This window comes from Leopardus geoffroyi, chromosome A1, assembly GCF_018350155.1.
Source record: "Leopardus geoffroyi isolate Oge1 chromosome A1, O.geoffroyi_Oge1_pat1.0, whole genome shotgun sequence".
NCBI lineage: Eukaryota > Metazoa > Chordata > Mammalia > Carnivora > Felidae > Leopardus > Leopardus geoffroyi.
Genome location: NC_059326.1, coordinates 109,753,287 through 109,771,700, shown reverse-complemented (window position 1 = coordinate 109,771,700; position 18,414 = coordinate 109,753,287). Strand labels below are relative to the sequence as shown.

The 18,414-nt window shown below is 42.4% G+C and overlaps 1 protein-coding gene and 1 pseudogene across 3 annotated transcripts in view; one reads left to right on the top strand and one right to left on the bottom strand.

Annotated features, from left to right (window-relative positions):
• Nucleotides 1–16,551, bottom strand: part of HSPA4 (heat shock protein family A (Hsp70) member 4) — a 47,418-nt gene extending 30,867 nt beyond the window's left edge. Inside the window, exons 1-3 of one of the 3 annotated variants that reach the window (XM_045488916.1) lie at nucleotides 16,140–16,551; nucleotides 3,072–3,129; nucleotides 870–1,010 (exon numbers count right to left, since the gene is read on the bottom strand). In XM_045488916.1, the coding sequence (XP_045344872.1) occupies nucleotides 870–1,010; nucleotides 3,072–3,129; nucleotides 16,140–16,246 (306 nt within the window). In that variant the 5' untranslated portion in view covers nucleotides 16,247–16,551. Of the gene's footprint in view, nucleotides 1–869; nucleotides 1,011–3,071; nucleotides 3,130–14,399; nucleotides 14,418–16,139 lie in introns of those variants that run through there. The other 2 variants (XM_045488926.1, XM_045488937.1) reach the window with 2 other exon arrangements.
• Nucleotides 6,072–7,075, top strand: LOC123580062 (annotated as a pseudogene).
• Nucleotides 16,552–18,414: the final 1,863 nt, after the last annotated feature.

The following is an 18,414-nucleotide window of genomic DNA, read 5'->3' as shown; positions in this document are numbered from 1 at the left end:
CCATTTATTCACCTCCTTTTTTTCCCTTTTTCCCCTCCCCTGTGCTCCAGATTTATCCACTACCAGCCCATTCAAACTGTTCTGAGATTATTGCCACAGATGTCCTAAGATTAGTCTTTGGTTATCAGAATTCTTCACTTCCAAATTCAACCTAATTCTCAGCTACAACAGCACAACTGACTACCTTTTTCTTATCATCCTCATCATCTCTTACATTTGAGCCTATTCCCGTGATCATGATTTCTCCAACTGGGGTATCTCAAACACCAAATCTCCTCTTGCTAAACTGAGTTGCCTGGAAAGCTCGATCCACCCTTCTGGATTCCTCTTACCAACTCTGAGTAGAGGGAAGAGTGTGCCTATCCTATCCATCCCTGAGCCTCTCACCTCTTTTGTATGATCAGCTCACTTAATACTTCACAAAGTCTTCTGGATGTCACAGAGATACCAAAAACTAATCTCCCTTTTCCCTAAAAGAACAATACCTCTTTCCAATCTAAGTCCTATTGTCAAGAGTATGACCATACATTTCATTAGTGACTTTAAAGTGTAAATTTCTTTGCTGGTATTGCAGAAAGTCATTCACTAAAATCACACTGGAAAGACTGCTCCATCAGTAAACAAGACAAGCAGCAATGGCAGTGTTAACTTCAAACCACTACCACCCATCAGTCCAACCCATAGTAATAGTGCCACCTATCACTCCCAATCAAATTCCAGGTCATTCAAAAAATGCCAAATGCCAAATGGTCTTTACTAGCAAAAGCTTCTCCTAAACATTTGTTAACGTTTTCACTACAACTTGAACTCAGAATAAAAGATACAAAATAAAACACTGTATTCATAAGGCATCACTTTGAGAACCTTACCTTTATACCAGTTAATCCAGTGGGCAGCTGCACAATATCATATGCAAGGTTAGATTTTTCTGCCTCCACAAATGGATCAGAGAATGCTCGGCCATGGAATCTTTTAAACCCCTGGACTGTGTTCTTTGCATTGGAGATCACCTAAGAGAAGGAATATCAGAGTCAAAACGTAAAAAGACTAGGAGCAATTAAATTTAAAAAAAAAAAAAAAAAAATTCAGGGATACCAGGGTGTCTCTGTCAGTTAAGAGTCTGACTCTTGATTTCAGCTCAGGTCATGATCTCACAGTTCATGGGATCGAGCCCCACATAAGGCTGTGTGCTAACAGTTTGGAGACCGCTTGGGATTCTCTCTCATCTCTCTTTGCCCCTCCTCTGCTCCCACTAATGTGTGCTGTGCTCTCTCTCAAAATACAGTTTGAAAATAAAATTCAGCAGCCTCAGACTCAATTAGCAACATTTTAACTCCACAAAGTTTCCTTCTGAGTTCCATTTTCTTCGGCATTACACCTTTCTGTATGATCTGCTCACATGTGAAGGAATAAGGGACCTGTACAGACCATAGTGGCAGGGATGGCACTAGAGCCCAGCTTGTCCTACTTCTCCATGAAGACATGTACAAAGGTATCTGTGATTCTTAAACTTCTAATCAACATTTACATAAAATGACCTTTAATTTTTAAAAATTACCATAGTCTGTGATTCAAACTTTTCAGGAGTCAATTTGGCAATATCAATTCAGAAATTCTAGTGAAAGAAACTTAAGATTACAAAAAAAAGATAACATTAAGTACACAAAAATAAATGCAAGACAGTGACCAAGTATTATTCATAATAGGAGAAAACTGGAAACAGCATGGATGGTCAATTAACAGGACAATGGGTTTAAAAAATAAAATGTATCCATATACAGTGGGTAACATTATTTTAGAAAGTTGGAAGTAAGTATCTATATGGTATGATCTCACTTTTAGAGTGAAGGAAACATTTAAAGCCTTAGAAAGCAAAAAAGGTTATACATTAAGATACTAACAGTGATTTCTGGATAACGATACTATGTTTCACTTCCAAATTTCTTTTACTTTTGTAAGAACCGCAGAGCTCCTCTTGTCAGCTATGTTAAAAGGCAGACAGAAGTCCTTTTACAAAACAATACGAGGCCTCCAAAACCAGGCCCTACTTCAGTAGGCTGCCAAACAGAAACTCAGTATCACAATAACTATGTCATCCTAGAAGTAGACAGGCAGTTGAGCACAAGTTAACTATTCTCAATAATGAAAGCAAGTTTCAAAACAAAAGAACTCACTGGAATTTCAGAAGGCAAGACATCCCAAACTAGTTCTCTACTTGCTACCTACTGCTTCCTAACATATATTCAACTTTTTGAAAATCAGATTATAAAACACCCAATGTGACTAAATATGTGACTAAAAATCTATTGGCTAAGCACCATTTCCATTGTCTCAGGCTTTTGTTGTTGTTGTTGTTGTTGTTATTTTTTTTTTTTTTTTTTTTAGTAACCTCTACACTCAACATGGCACACAAACTCAAGACCCCAAGATCAAGAGTTGCATGGTCTTCCAACTAAGCCAGCCAGGGGCTTTTAAATCGGAAGCCCTGCCCAGTCCAGAAAAAAGACAGGGTGCTCCAGGCTGAACCAGAAAAAAGATCAAATATGCAACTCTTTTACAGTCATTTCAGGCCCTCAAACACAGAACTCCTGGGAGTTCTGACACTCTGGTTACTCAGAAACCAACAAAGAATGTCAGGTGTAAAGTAAATAAAGTAAACTAATGTCAAGTGTGCTTCTACAAGTATGCTTTCCTTCTTTAAGAACCTTGATTAACAAGATCAAGTCTACAAACAACGACTCTAAGCCGGAGTAAGATGAAGACCCAAAAAGACAGACTTTAAGGAACACGTAAAATAAATGGGAATAAGTGAGCTTTGCTTAAACAAGATCTGGGCAAAATACCTCCTAGTGTCTTACATTAAACAGATTATACCGTTTATGTCATTTTAAAAAGCTATTTGCTTCTCACTCAAGCACAGGAGACTAAGATCAGACCTGTCTTTCTCAGCTGTCCACTTAGGGACTGCCATACTAGGCACGTAAAGGGCACTCCAATAACTGCTGAATGAAAAGATGGACAAAACAGAGAAGTCAGTCATTTTAGGAAAAAAAAAAAAAAAACAACTCTACCTGGCTTTTAGCTGCTGCTCCAATTGAACGATTCTTAGGACCAAAAGAAATGCAAGCCCTAGAAGAAAAAACATTTAAGCATCAAACCTTACTGCAACATTACGTCCAGGCAGGATTACATCACCAGAGCAGGCAAGTTTTCTGAGTGTGAGGTTAAAAAACCACATTTGTAAAAGCACACAGTAAATCTGATTTTGCCCTCTCCATTGAGTACAACTATCCATGAGAATGGGCGGCATCTGGAGCCCTGTCATTTAGACTTTGAAGCACAAATCTGATGAGATAACCATCTGTCTCACAATACTACCAAGAGGCGGACCAGCCCATCTCCACTATTCTCTTATTCTTCAAGTCTGGGGCTCAAAATGCCAACACAAAGTAATGTACCCCCTTACTAATACATCTTGCCTTTTCAAACAGCTTACAACCTCACCAAGTAGTCTATAAACCTGGAGAACTTCTGTCCTCCTGTATATAGTAAAAGTTAACTTTAGTAGCAATGATTATACAAACTGTTTACATTTATTACCTCATTAAATTCTCAAGAGTTCCATCTTATCCCTCTTTTATAGGAAAAGAAACTGAGCCCAAAAAGGTGAAGTAAACTTATCCGGGGTCACACAACTTAAAAGCAATGAAGTGAGACTCTAGATCCTTTCTCCATACCTTACACCCTACCTTGGACCCTCTCTATCTGCCCTAGACCCCTAGTTCTTCCAATTTAGAGTAACTAAGCTCTGGAGTCATATTGCCTTGGTCCAAATCTGACTATATTAAATGACCTATTGAGAATTCTTTTACTTTAATAAACTTACTAGCCCTGTGCAATCTGCCAGGAGGCTGGGCCTTTCTGTGCCTCGGTGGCCCTTTCCACCCTATAGGTTAAGAACCCCTGTGAACCGATCTCCCAGAGCAGTTGAAGGTAGCTGTGCCCTGTAGGAGTATGGCATAGCCTAGGATCTCCTCAGATATGCTCTGAACTCTAAACTCTGCAGGACTAGAATGTGCTGGATGTAGCCTCCTAGAAACAAGCTTAGCTTTTCTGCATATATATAACACTAGCCACTAAAATTTCTTTTTAAATGTCCTCATTACTACATAAATATCTCTCTCACAGCCCATATGGCCCTTTAGAAAATGCTAATGATAATCTTATCCACTCCATTCACCCTCTCCACTCCAAAAAGGCCTTCTAGCCTAAGCCTAACAATGGTAAACTCACATCTTTTCTAAATGTCACCAGAGCTGAATTTCTAAGGTGTATCACACCAACACCTCAATCCCAACATAATTATAGGGCAACATTATTTATCTTCCATTGTTTCCTGCAGCCCTTTCTTCAAACCTTCATTTCCTCAAAACAAGCGCTGGGTCTTACAATAAAAAACATTAATTTTCTCAACTTCATTATATATCCTGTTGAAGGTTAATTTTCCCTTCTACCTGGAGAACTCTGAAGTGGTCTTGCTTGTGATCATCTTCCAAACAAAATCAATAACCAACAAATAAAGCCCAGGTTCCTTAACTGTGGAACTTAAGGCCTCTCACCCACCCAACCCCAACCCCATTTTCCACCCGCATCTCAGGCAAAGTGACCCAACACAAGTTAGTCATCCAATCCTTCTGCTTTGCTCATACCACTTTTGCCACCTGAAATGCCTTGGCCCTTCTATATGCATCTCACTCATTCTCCAGAAGCATCACCCACTCTGTCTGTGAATCCTTCCCAATGTCCTTCAAGTAAAACTTAATCTTATTTCTACCTCTTAAAACTTACCAGAATTGGGTTAAAACTTGCTGGACTTTGGGCTATGCAATACAGAACACCTCCACCTCAAAGAACGTTCTATTATACAGAGCTGCCGTAGGTAATGTTCTCGAAGTCAGTTAACATTTTTACCTACTTTTAAAATCTACATCTGCTTTAACAGTAAATATATATGGTTTTATTTTGAAATTTAACTTATAAACCTTTAAATATTTGACTAATCAGGAATTTTTCTTGTATGTGGTTTGAGGCAGGGATCTAAAATTTTTGGGGTGCCTGGGTGGCTCAGTCAGTTAAGCGTCCAACTTTGCCTCAGGTCATGATCTCACAGTTTGTGGGTTCAAGCCCTGCATAGGGCTCTATGCTGACAACTCAGAACCTGGAGCCTGCTTTGGATTCTGTGTCTCCCTCTCTCTCTGCCCCTCCTCTGCTTGTGCTTGGTCTCTCTCTCTTTCAAAAATAAATAAATGTTAAAGAAAATTAAAGAAAAAAAACTGTTTTGCACATCTTGAAAAGCTAAAAAAGCTAAAAAAGCTAAAAAAGCTAAAAAAGCTAAAAGTTGGTCTCAGTTCAAATTACAGTTGACCCTTGAACAACAATGGTTTGAACTATGGGTATTTTGTGATACAGTACAGTACTATAAATGTATTTTCTCTTCATTATCTTCTTACTGACAATTCTTTTCTCTAGCTTACTTTGTTCTAAGAATACAGAATATAAGACATATAATGCATAAAATGTGTTGACTGTTTTTCAGTAATGCTGCCAATCAACAGTAGACTATTAATAGTTAAGTTTTTGATTAGTCAAGTTACAAGGAGATTTTTGACTATGCAAAGGATTGTCACCCCTAACCCCTAAAACTGTTCAAGAGTCAGCTGCATTCATCCTTTTTTGGCTCATACACACACACACTACTGTTACAACTTCTTACAGAACAATCAAATGTCACTACTGGAATGTCAATCTTCACCACATGATACAGCACTAACACCTCAAACAAGGCATAACTCCTGCAAGTATGTGGAAAGTCCACATTTTCCTTAGCATATCATAGAAAATCATCAATATCCTATCACTACAAAGCAAATTACACTCCACAAAGTTCTTTAATAGTAAGCCCATTGCACTAAAGAAAGAAATCCTTAGGTTTTCCACCTTGCCATCAACTTTATTGGTTTGAATACAAGCGCAGTAAGAAGAGTTCAGACTCTAGAATCCGTATAATCATTATGGATCTGTCCAAATCCCTTCTCCGCCGTTCTAGCTGCATGACCTCTCTGCCGCTTAACATCTCTGAAATTCTATCTGCTCGTCTCCAAAATGGGGAAGTTAGGGCATCAGCCTTAACAGCTGAGGAGAGCAGGAGAAGGTCACGGTGGCAGAAGACGGCTCCTTCTCCTACCAAAAGCAAAGATCACTCTGCCGAGAAGTCCCAGGATCATTCTAAAGATAAAGGGGCCACCAAGTAGTCTAGCGAGAATGATCACCGCAGGAATAAAGCTTGGAAGAGATGCAGTGCTTCCATGCTTCCTCTGGTGGCAGCAACACCAGGTCGTGGTCCAGCTCTACCACCAGCACAGGTGTGAGCAGAGGCCCTTGCTCCTCTTTAGCATCTAGCTGCTGGGGAAGTTCCAGCGTGCCCTGCAGCTCCAGCTCCAGCTCCAGCAGCTCCTCTGGCTCACAGAGACCTAGGCATCGACACGACAATAGACGGTGCTCCCACTTGAAATCCAAACCACCCAAAAGAGGTGCAAAGGAAAGGAAAAAGCAGAGTCCTTCCCCTAAACCAACCCAAGTGCACATCAGAAGGCTCACTAGGAACGTGAGCACGGACCACATCATGGAGACATTGTCCACCTCTGGGAAAACTTAAATGATTAACGTGCTTGTTTCTACAACCTCTACATCCTTTCTAGGATGCACCCCCATCTGTCTACAGGCTAAGCGTCTATGGAGTCTGAGAATCCAGATGAACGAGGTGTTGGACAAAGGACAAATCAATGGTCAAGAGATCACTGGCACAGCTGGGCTGGCTCCCTGGCCTAGGCCGCCCCCAGGTGATTCAGTCCTCCCAGAAGAATGCAGCCACCCCCGACCATGTGGTGCCAGTCACCCCCACAGATAAAAAGACAGAGTTCCCTGAGGCGCAGGCCTCCCCGTGTGCCGGGGATGTCACTCCCCTGGTGGCTGCTGTGGCCACAGGAGCTGCTCCAGCTCCAACTCCTCCCGATAAATAGGGCCACCGAACCTCTGTGCCGTGACTTCTATCCCATCCACTTCAGTTCTGTCACTTTTCTAAGCAAAACAGGATTGGTAGGGAGGAAAGAAATTCCTTATTCAAGGTTGGCCCAAACAACAGCAACTGAGACATTTCCTCTGACAGCAGAGTTCCAGTTGCAGGAGTATTACTGGTTTGGGGTTGTGCCCATAAAGATGCTCTCCAGTTTTCAGGAGCTCATGAGAGAGTCACTTTAGTGGCAAAGCCATCAAGGACAAGCAGGGTAGCAGTGCGGCCCCAGCCTGGGGGTATGATTTTCATATCCACAAATGACGGAGGTCTAATCTGGTGGCCTGGTCATGCCCTTGCTTACTGGTCTGCAGGATCTCTCAGGAAGGAACGCACTTTTGAGCAGCTGCTGTTCCTGCTAGCCTGGCCCTGCTCCCCTGCTCCAGTCCTCTTCCAATGTCTAGGGTCAAACACTCCGTGTTAGTTCCCGAAAATGGTTCTATTTTTACATGTACTCATGCACACACACCCACATCCCAGGTCTGCATTTCTCTCTGAAATTGGTGAACAAGTTGAGAGCCAGCTCTGCAGAGTCATAACTGCACGGACCCCTCTACTGCAGCTGTTATTCATGGGGGGGTCTTTTGCAGGTTACCTTGGCAATATGTACAGTACTTTCTGGCTTTTATTATACAGTCAGTACTGTAAATTTTGTTTTTGAGTTTTATAACTTGTAGCATTTGGGGCACTGTGGTGTTTATACTTTACTGTGTAGAGTGAAAGGAATGTGTTGAATAAACCTGGAATTAGAATGCAGATCGGAAAAAAAATGAATAAAATGGGGAAAATTACAGCACCTACCTCATACCTGTTACCAAGGTTAAATGTGGTGATCCACTTTTAAAGGGCTTATATCAGAGGCTGGTACATTATAAATAATATTAGCTATTATTATAGCTCCAGTGAAGCCCTGGTTTGAGTCTTATTTAAAAATATACAAACTAATTTGCTATAAAAGTTCTGCTTCACCTTCTCAAGCTATCCATTAAAATCCAGTCAGCCATCTTCAAAATCATCTACCTAGGAGGAATAAAAAGCCCTACTTCCATTCAAAAAGAACAAATGAATGGGGGTCAATATGCCAAACAGCACAAATCGAAGGATTTTAAAAATAAAAGCTTATGCCAAGTAACCTAATATTCACATGTGAAGAAAGCCCCAAGAGACTAAGTCAAATATTAGGGCCTGTTCGAGAACCTAGTCCACTACTTTCTAATTAGAGTAAGCTTATTGCAGAAAATTAGAAAACAAAGTATGGCAAAGAAAATAAACATCTGTAAATCCACAACCACCATCCCCACCAGGAATGGCCACTATTAGCATTTAATTAAATACTCCTACGGAAGTCTAATAAATATAATAGGTCCTAAAAAACACATAAGCTGAAATTCAGTTTGTTTCTCCTCAACACACCATCTGAACAACATTCACGGGCCGAATCACCCCACTAGGATTTTTACATGGAACAAGGATAGAACAAGCTATTAAAAAGAAACATATCTACCACTCCCCACTCACCAGGAACTTCCAAAATTTGCACAGAGCCTGCACCCAATCTTTATCTATGGCAGGAAGCCTCTCCTTCAGCCGAACAGGTCAAGCTCCCACACCTTTCATATGCCAGGCAGTGTACTAAGTAAGCATTCTACACTTGATTTTCCCAGGTACTCGGAGAAAAGAACTATTATGGACCCAATTTTATAAAAGAAGTTAATGCGCCCTGAAACATAACTGGTAAATATCAGCATCTAAGATTCCAAATCAGTACCACCAGGCTCCAAGTCCCATATATATCTGCTTCTCATACTGCCTACCAAAACCATTAAATTTATTCCCACTTCTAAACCTTCACTTAGACCATCCCAATCCTTTCCTCCATGTGTTTCAATCCTATGTGCTCAAGCCCCATCCCTGCCTTTCCTCATCACTCCATCCCCCAGGCATGCAACCTCTCCTCTGCACTGATAGCTTAAGTCTGTACTTAATAACCTGTCCCCAACTGTTCTCTTATGCTATTTACTACTGCTTTATCTCATTCGTGTTTCCACCTAGAATGGTTACACCTCTAGGCAGCAGGAATCTTTATCTTGTACTTCCTCTCTATGCCACACAACTCCAAGTCAGTGCTGCTAAAAACAGAGACTTGGCTACTTGACTGACATTACTTTTCCTCCACTCCCAATTACAGGTTGCTTTACATGAAATTAATTCAAATTAAGTTCAAGACTCCCCTGTTCTAATAGTTAAGTCCTAGAAATAACCATCTTTTTTTAGGCCAGAGAATAACATCATTCTCCCCTTCCTGGGTAAGAAACACTACTGACCAAATATTTATGCACATTCTAAATGGGATGTTATGAACAGCTGCAATCAACACAGATCCTTAAAAGGCAGTTTCATGTTTATAAGAATGTGTAGAACTGCTCAGGATATTAAAACAGCTGTTGCTCTAATTCGCTTTCTTAACCAATATAAGAAAATGAATTTATCACAGAATCCATAATAGTCTTTAGACTATCAAATAATAGATTTAAGCAAAAGCATCATGGAAGAGATTAATCAGACTATCTATCCTCTGCTTACTTATCTATCCTCTGCTACTGCTTATCCTCTTACCCCTGAACTAGAAAGTACCTCCAAAATTAACATCTAACAGACCAAACAGCTCACACTTAAACGATACACTACTCTCAAAGCACATCAAATTCTTTTTCTTAATGTACTTTGTAAAGTTTATTTTTGAAAGAGAGAGAGAGACAGAGACAGAGAAAACTCAAGCAGGGGAGGAGCAGAGAGGAAGGACAGAGGATCCGAAGGAGGCTCTGTGCTGACAGAGAGCCCGTACAGGGCTCAAACTCACCATGAGATCATGACCTGAGCAAGATTATGACCTGAGCTGAAGTCGAACAGTCAACCAACTGAGCCACCCAGGCACCCCTTTTCTTTTTTAAGTAAAGTCCACACCCAGTGTGAAGCCCAAAGTGGAGCTTAACCTCATGAGCCTGAGATAAAGACCTGAGCAAGATCAAGAGTCAGACAAGTAACCTACTGAGCTACCCAGGAGCCCCCAACAGAGCAAATTCTTGAGGCATTAAGATTTGCACATTAAAAGCTGCAAATTATGAACCCTTAAGGCAAACTTCAATAGCTTCATTTTATTATCCTAACATAATCCACTAATGAATAGGATTAATTAAAAAAATACAGTAGTAACAGCAATACTAGAAAATACTTGGCAATATTTACTGTGTCTGGCTTTATCCTAAAAACGTTGCATAGTTTTAACTCATTACAATCCTCACAATTCCAGTGAGAGAAATCACTTATCTTCCTGTTACAAATTAATCCTTTATAATTTGTGTAAAGTATCCTGGCAGCAGTACTTTAAGCATATACAGCTGACCCCTGAACACAGGTTTGAAATGTGTGGGTCCAGTTATGCATGGATTTTTTGATACAATACAGTGGTATAAATGTATTTCCTCTATGATCTTAGTAAGATTTTCTTTTGCCTAACTTACTTTAAATAGAACATATATACAAAATTAAGTGTTAATCGACCATTTACGTTATCAGTAAGGCTTCTGGTCAACAGTAGGCTACTAGTAGTGAAGTTATTGGAATCTTTTTTGACATACAGATTTTCGACTGCACAGAAGTCAGCACCCCTGAACTCCACACTGATATACAGGGTCAACTGCATATTCTATGCCCCAGCAATTTCACATCTGGAACTCTATCCAACAGAAATAGAAGTACAGGAGCGTCTGGGTGGGTCAATTGGTTAAGCGTCCGACTGTTGATTTCAGCTCAGGTCATGATCTAAGGGTGGTTACATTGAGCCCAAAGTCCAGCTCAGAGCAGAGCACAAAGACTGCTTGGGATTCTCTCTCCCCTCTCTTTGCCCCTACCCCACTAGCACCCTCTCTCTCTCTCTCTCCCTCTCAAAATAAATAATTTTTTTTTATAATTACACATTTAAGAAGGTAGATTCCTATCTATGGATGTCTAAAAAAATGGGTAGAAATTTTACAAAATATAGTATGATCCTATTTGTTTAAACACACCCACTCCCCTATGTATATTTGCAGAAGTCTGGAAAAAAGGTATACAAGGATACACAACAAATAACAAATAATGAGAACGACAAGAAACTTTAGCAACATAGTGTTTTTTTGTTACAACAAACATGTATCTTGTTAAGTCAAGAAAAACAATGTTTTAATGTAGAAAACCCAATTCAGGGGTGCCTGGGTAGCTCAGCTGGTTAAGTGCTGACTTCGGCTCAGGTCATGATCTCACAATTCATGGGTTCGAGCCCCACCTTGGGCTCTGTGCTGACAGCTCAGAGCCTGGAGCCTGTTTCAGATTCTGTGTCTCCCTCTGCCCCTCCCCCACTCGCTCCTCTCTCTCAAAAATAAACATTAAAAAAAAATTTTTTTTTTTAATTTAGAACCTAATGGCATAAAGTTCCTGTCAAATAGTCTACCCACTTTGTATACAAAATTGTACTTTAGCTCATTAGTGATTCTAAGGAACTATTTTCATGATTTCTGCAATTCAACATAAGAGGGTAAATGGGATAAGCAGTCTGAACTTTAATTAACAAAATAACTTGCCTTTTCTTTGAATCCAAAAGATCCAAGATCCACCTGCTATAATTAGCTCTACATAACATGCAAAAACAAGAACTTCATAGGAATACTTTCCTCGCACAAGTATCAATTATTGATCTCCCAGTTAACCAGAAAGTACATACTTTCAGCTTTTGCTCTCTCAAAGGCAGCTAATAATAGACAATTTGGTCTCTTCAAATTTCTAATATTTCTAATGTTTTATTAGGAACTAGGGCCACAAAAAGGGTCATATAAACAATTCACACAAAGAAATTATTTCATAAGTAATTCATTTTTCTATCCTATACACTGTTCTTTTTGGAAAGTATAGCCCAATTCTTTCATAATGTTTGGCACTCCAGTAACATTTTCTTTCCAGAGCTTTAAGGTTGTACCCTTTCTACTGTAATAATCCCACTAAATATAAAAATAAGCTTTTCATCTTATTCCAAAGCCTATGATCAACATCAACTTGGATGCTCCTAATTTAAAACTCCAAAATTTATCTCAAAGCCACCCACACTGCCCCCCGCATGATACGATACTAGTGGAGAGCAACATCAACTCCCCCATGGAATAATACTGCAATAACCTAAGTAACACCCTGCTTCTTCTCTTCCCCTTCTCAGATAAATCCATTCTCCACAAAAAAAAGGCAATCATACTTTTAAAATTTAAATTCTATCAACTCCTACTGCACCTAAATAAAAACCCTTTAACATAATTTACAAAGTCCTGCCTCACTCCAGTCCATCTATCTCACAACATTCTCTCAAACGGCTCAAGAGTAGTTATGATCTTCTCAGGCAAGTGTACCAAGCTCTTTTAAATGCTTCAGGTCTTCATCACTTGTTCTGGATCAGCTCCTGGATCAGCTCTTCCTTAGACCCACCCACCACCTCCATGTAAATTTCTACTCATCCTCCAGGGCCTAACTTACATTGCACTTCTTTAAGAGTATCTTCCATCCCCACCACACATCCAATTTAAATTAGGTGTCCCCACCCAGGCCTCATCATCATATTCTATACTTTCCTATCTAGACCTTTACCACAGTTAGTAGTGACTTGTTTGTTTAGCATCTGTTTTTTTCCCCATCACCCATGCCCATGACGGCAGGATCCTATTTATTTGTCCAGAGTACCTCCAGGGCTTAGCACAATAGCTGAGATATAGGAGGCACTCAATATTTCCTAAAATTTAGAAAACCTGGGGCACCTGGGTGGCTCAGTCGGTTGGGTGTCCGACTTTGGCTCAGGTCATGATCTCACTGCTCATGGGTTCGAGCCCCATGTCAGGTTCTGTGCTGACCGCTTGGAGCCTGAAGCCTGCTTCGGATTCTGTGTCTTCCCCTCTCTCTGCCCCTCCCATGCTTGTGCTCTGTCTCTCTGTCTCTCAATAATGAATAAATGTTAAAAAAAAAAAAATTTTTTTTTTTTTTTTTTTAATTTAGAAAGCCTGTATTTGGTGGAAAAGCAAGAGTCTCTTCTGGACAAAAGTTAACTGGATCCTCCAAAACTGATTCCAAATACTGTTACACCTACAATTTGAAATGAGGTAATTCCAAAATAGCCAACTCTCCAAAAATTGCATCTCATTTCCACTATCACATTAAAGCAAACCTACATCATACTCTCTGTGTGCCTGAGACAAAAATCCATTTTTCCATAACTACTATAAAAAAAAAAAAAAAAATCAACCTTTCCACTCCCACCTTCTACTTTGGGACACCAAGAAAGAACTTTAAGCTAAGCAAAATCCTAGTTCAAAACGTATGATATCCCTAGAAGTTCCTGAAAAATATAAAATATGGGGAAAACAGATTAAAAAAAAATCACTCAAGGGGTGCCTGGGTGGCTCAGTCTGTTAATCATCCAACTTCGGCTCAGGTCACAATCTCACAGTTTGTGGTTCGAGCCCCGTGTCGGGCTCTGTGCTGACAGTTCAGAGCCTGGAACCTGCTTTGGATTCTGTGTCTCCTTCTCTCTCTGCCCCTCCCTGCTTGCACTCTCTCTCTCACTCTCAAAAATAAACTTTAAAAAAAAAATTTTTTTTTAATTGCTCAAAAGTATCTAGACAGTATTTTATCATAGTTACATGATGTATCTGGTCACCCATCACCTAGTCTTTGAGGCAAAATTAATTCCAATTTGGAAAGACTAATCTTTTTTCTTTGTTTTTTTATTCTCAATTTCATTAACATACACTATAGTCTTGGCTTCAGGAGTAGAACCCAGGAATTCATCTCTTACACATAACCCAGTGCTCAAACCAAAAAGGGCCCTCCTTAATGCCCATCACCCATTTAACCCATCCCCCCACCCACAGCACATCAGCCCTTGGTTTGTTTAATCTTTTTTTTTCTTAAAGCAACCCTTTTCATTCCAAACAATGGAATTCATGGTAAAACTGTTGTAGCTGTTGTCTTTTTTTTTTTAATTAAAAAAAAAATAAAAGCCTAAGATAACAGTCTGAAAGAAACTTCAGGAACACTATTCCTTCCAATATAGGGAATTCTCCCTGGAGAGAAATCATGTTCAAAACTAGGCAAGAAAGGACCAAAAAGTTAAAAATGTGACTCAGTGCACTATCTTTACAAATGAAGAAAACTTGGATCTAGAGAAGACAGTATCAAATAGAAAACTGATGCTTAAATAGTCAAAAACAAAAACTTCAATGCCTTGGGAAGAATACTACACGGTATCTTTCCTGGAATGACAAATTAAAACATAAAAACCACTGTTAAAAACTGTAAAAATAGGAAGGAGTCTGACAACTAATGAATACAGGATTTCTTTTTGGAGGGATGAAAATGTTTTAAAATTGATTGTGGGGACAACGGCACAGTTTTGGGACTACTCTAAAAACGATCAAACTGTACACTTTAAGTGAGTTGACCGTACCGTACGTGGGTTATATCTCAATAAAGCTGTTATAAACTATGAACAAATCGAGAAAGGGCCATCAAACCACATTTTAGGACCTGGGACGGGTTTTCAGGCAAGTGCCTGGTCTAGACAAAACAAGGGGCAGGGGCGCCTGGGTGGCGCAGTCGGTTAAGCGTCCGACTTCAGCCAGGTCACGATCTCGCGGTCCGTGAGTTCGAGCCCCGCGTCGGGCTCTGGGCGGGTGGCTCGGAGCCTGGAGCCTGTTTCCGATTCTGTGTCTCCCTCTCTCTCTGCCCCTCCCCCGTTCATGCTCTGTCTCTCTCTGTCCCCCAAAAAATAAATAAACGTTGAAAAAAGAAAATTTAAAAAAAAAAAAAAAAAAGAAAAAAAACAAGGGGCAGAAACTGGTCAAGTGGAAGTGTGAGCCCTGGGCAGCAAAGATCAGACTAGTGGACAGAGCAATCTAGTTTGGCTACCAATCTGCTGAAAGGTGACAAAAGTTAGGGTGAAAAATCGGCCTTGGAACAGAAGCCCTCAAAGGGCCACCTGGCAAATAAGATAACCTAGAAAATAATAGGCTTCTTAAAAGATTTTGTCCCAGAAGAAAACAATGGATTGAAAAGTATCTCTACGGTCAACAACCAGGCTCTTTAACCAAGGAAAAACCTGAGTGAGTCAGGATTTTTTAGAGCTGTGTCTATACTGGTCCCATAACTTACTATAGATTCTAAAAGTCAAAGTGAACCCCTGAGTCATTCATTAACAATTGCGGCCAACACCCTGGTTGGAATGCATTAACTGTGAAAGTGGAACGCTGTTAGGTGTGGATGCGCACAGAATGAAAGAGAATGACCCAACATAGTTCCATATACTAAAACGAAGTGAAAAACCAATGCGAATGTAGAAGCATCAAGAAGACACTGATTTTAAGTACTTTCTGGCCGCTGTCGGTTCCAACCAGAGCCCGAGCCTCTGGTGCCCCGGCTCCCTCTTCCGGGTGCTGCCCCGCCCCCACTCACGTGGGATTCTGGCCGCTCCATCTTCAGACGGCCGGCAGACACCGGATCCCGTACAATTCAACTAACTTTTATTAGGCGCCTGCTGTTTGCCAAGCTCCGAACTCTGTGGTGGGCTTAAGATACGCTACTACGCCCTGGGCCTGCCTCTGGCCTCTAAAGAAAGAACTCGGTCCACTATACATCCCAAGCCTGCCTCCCCTCCAGGTCCTACCCATACCCTCCGCTGGTACGAGTACCCACTCACAGCCTTCGCTCAACCGGCAGGCCAGTGGAAAAAGGCCTCGCCGCTGGCGCAGACACTCACGGCGAGCCGCGGCCACTGTGACCTGACACCCAGTGGGAGTTCCTTACCCACCGGGGCCTCGGTTCGAAACGGAGGTGATTCCCCGGCCCGCGTTTCCCAAGGCGCGAGGGTCTCCGACCAGAGCAGGCGCTACCTCCCACCCACCCCCTCCGCGTGCACGCGGCCGGACCGGCCCACACTCACGGCGTGCAGCGGTCGCTGTACTCGTTAGCGATCGTCTCGATGCCGCCGGCGCGGGCCACAGCGACGTAGCAGCTCTGGAAGCCCAGGTCTATGCCCACCACCGACATGGCGCCAGCTACAGTTCGGGCTCGAGCCCAGGTCCGGCCAGCGAAACAGGACACGGACCCCGGCGGGGCTGGCGCGTGGAGAGCGAGCCGCGTGGGCCAGGGGATGGGGACTCGCGGGAAACGGGAGGGTGTCCTCGCGAGCGCCTAGATGTGGGAAGGAAGCCGCAGCGGAGAGCGCTGCTCAGGCCGGCTCCGGCTCAGCGGCCGCAGAGGAGGGCGCCGGTAGCGGGGGCGGAGAAGATCTCGAAAGATCTCGTCGCGACGAGAGTGAAGCTGTAGCGCGAGAACTGCGAAGGAAAGGAATGTTCTCGCGAGACGCCGGCTCAGACGCCTTTCCTTCTGAGGTTCCGCCCCCAATTGCGACAAGCGGACGTCACGTCCAGGCACGAGAACCTCGGAAGGGACAGAGCGGCGGAAAGATGCTTGGGAAGCCAATTGAGACTGCGCACGGAACCCGCCGCAGCGACTCCCCACGGCGGCAAAGAGCACTGGGGCACCTCCCCTTCCAGAAGAAAGTAGGAGAGCCAGCATGGGGCAAAATACTGAGGAGGCGCCGTTGGTCTACTTCCGCCGTTTTTCTTTATCAAAGAAGCTTCCGGTTGTGGGACGTGTTGCGCCCCCAAATGGGAGCGCAAACTAATCTTCGAAATCCAGAGAGCCTTCTCTGCTCCCCTCGGTGTAGGTCAGTCGATAGAGGACACGGAAGCCCTTGAAATGCGGCCCTGAGCAGGGCCTTTGGCAGGGGCTCTGTTGAAGTCCAGGACCGCGCCCTGTCCGGCGAAGGGCAGGAATCTTCTCAGTACCACCGCGGTGGTTTTTTCACTCAGCCGTGCCTCACCATTTTGTAGGAACCTACGTGACTTAAATCTTGAAATCTCCAGCACATTCCAAGCACCTGTCCTGAGCTAAATGCGAGGGACACGGATGAATGACACGCTACCTAGGTCCGTTCAGACCAACTACTAAGTGACAGGATTCCTTAGTCGAGGCTAAGGAATCTCACTTTAGAACCCCTCATTTCCGCAGTGTATCAGATTGAGGACGGGAAGCCAGCGTGCCATCGGAAACCAGCCCTGTACAATAAGCATTTCTGATGAATTGATTGAAGAGATCTCAGCAGTGTAATCTGGACCTCCAAGTCTTCAGTAATGTGTTGTGATTTTTTTTGGTCATTATTCATTTCATGTTTTTTCCTTAAGGGTGTTAAGTGTGTAATCTTTCAAACCGCCCCCCCCCAAACCTGAATCCAAAACTGGTCACAAGGATAACCAAAAAAAGTAAAAGGGATGGAAGTGGAAATTGTTATGCACAAAGTGGCGGAGACTAGGACTTTGCAGAAAAGCAAAAGTCTGCTTTCAAGTTGTTAACAAAACAAAAACAGCAATAGAGTCTGGGTTGCTGAGAACTACAAGAACTTCTGTATTGTTGGAACCTAGCCTGAGTAGAAGATCTCAATCTCAAAGCTAGAACAATTGGACCATTTAATGAATGAGCCAAGAAGAAAGTACATTTTCTCAAATCTGCACCCCCCACACACACACACGCACACCTCAGTCTCCTGGAGCCATGCCCAAAGGCCAGATTGTTTGCCTTTACACTTGCAAATTGCCGCACAGTTCTTACGTTTTGGCTAAACCAAATGGGTTTTGTCTTTAAAAACTAGTACTGTGGGAGCGCCTGGGTGGCTCCCTCGGTTGAGCGTCCGACTTCGGCTCCCGTCATGGTCTCACTGCCTGTGGCTTCCAGCCTGGCGTCGGGCTCTGTGCTGACAGCTTGAAACCTGGAGCCTGCTTCGGATTCTGTGTCTCCCTCTCTCTCTGCCCCTTCCCCAGCTCACACTCTGTCTCTCTATCTCTCAAAAATAAATGAGCATTAAAAAAAATTTTTTTAAATAAAAACAAGTACTGGGTGCTACCTGGGGTGGGAGGTTGAAGTAGTGGGTAATGGGAGCAGAAGCAGCAAGTTTTTTTTTTTTTTTTAAGTTTATTTATTTATTTTGAGAGAGAGAGAGCAGGGGAGGGGCAGAGAGGAGAGACAGGATCCCAAGCAGGCTCTGTACTGTCAGCACAGAACCCAATGGCTGGATCCCACAAAAGGTGAGATCATGACCTGAGCCACCCAGGCAGCCCAAAAAGAGCCTTTCAACAAAGAGCAGAGATGAACAGATA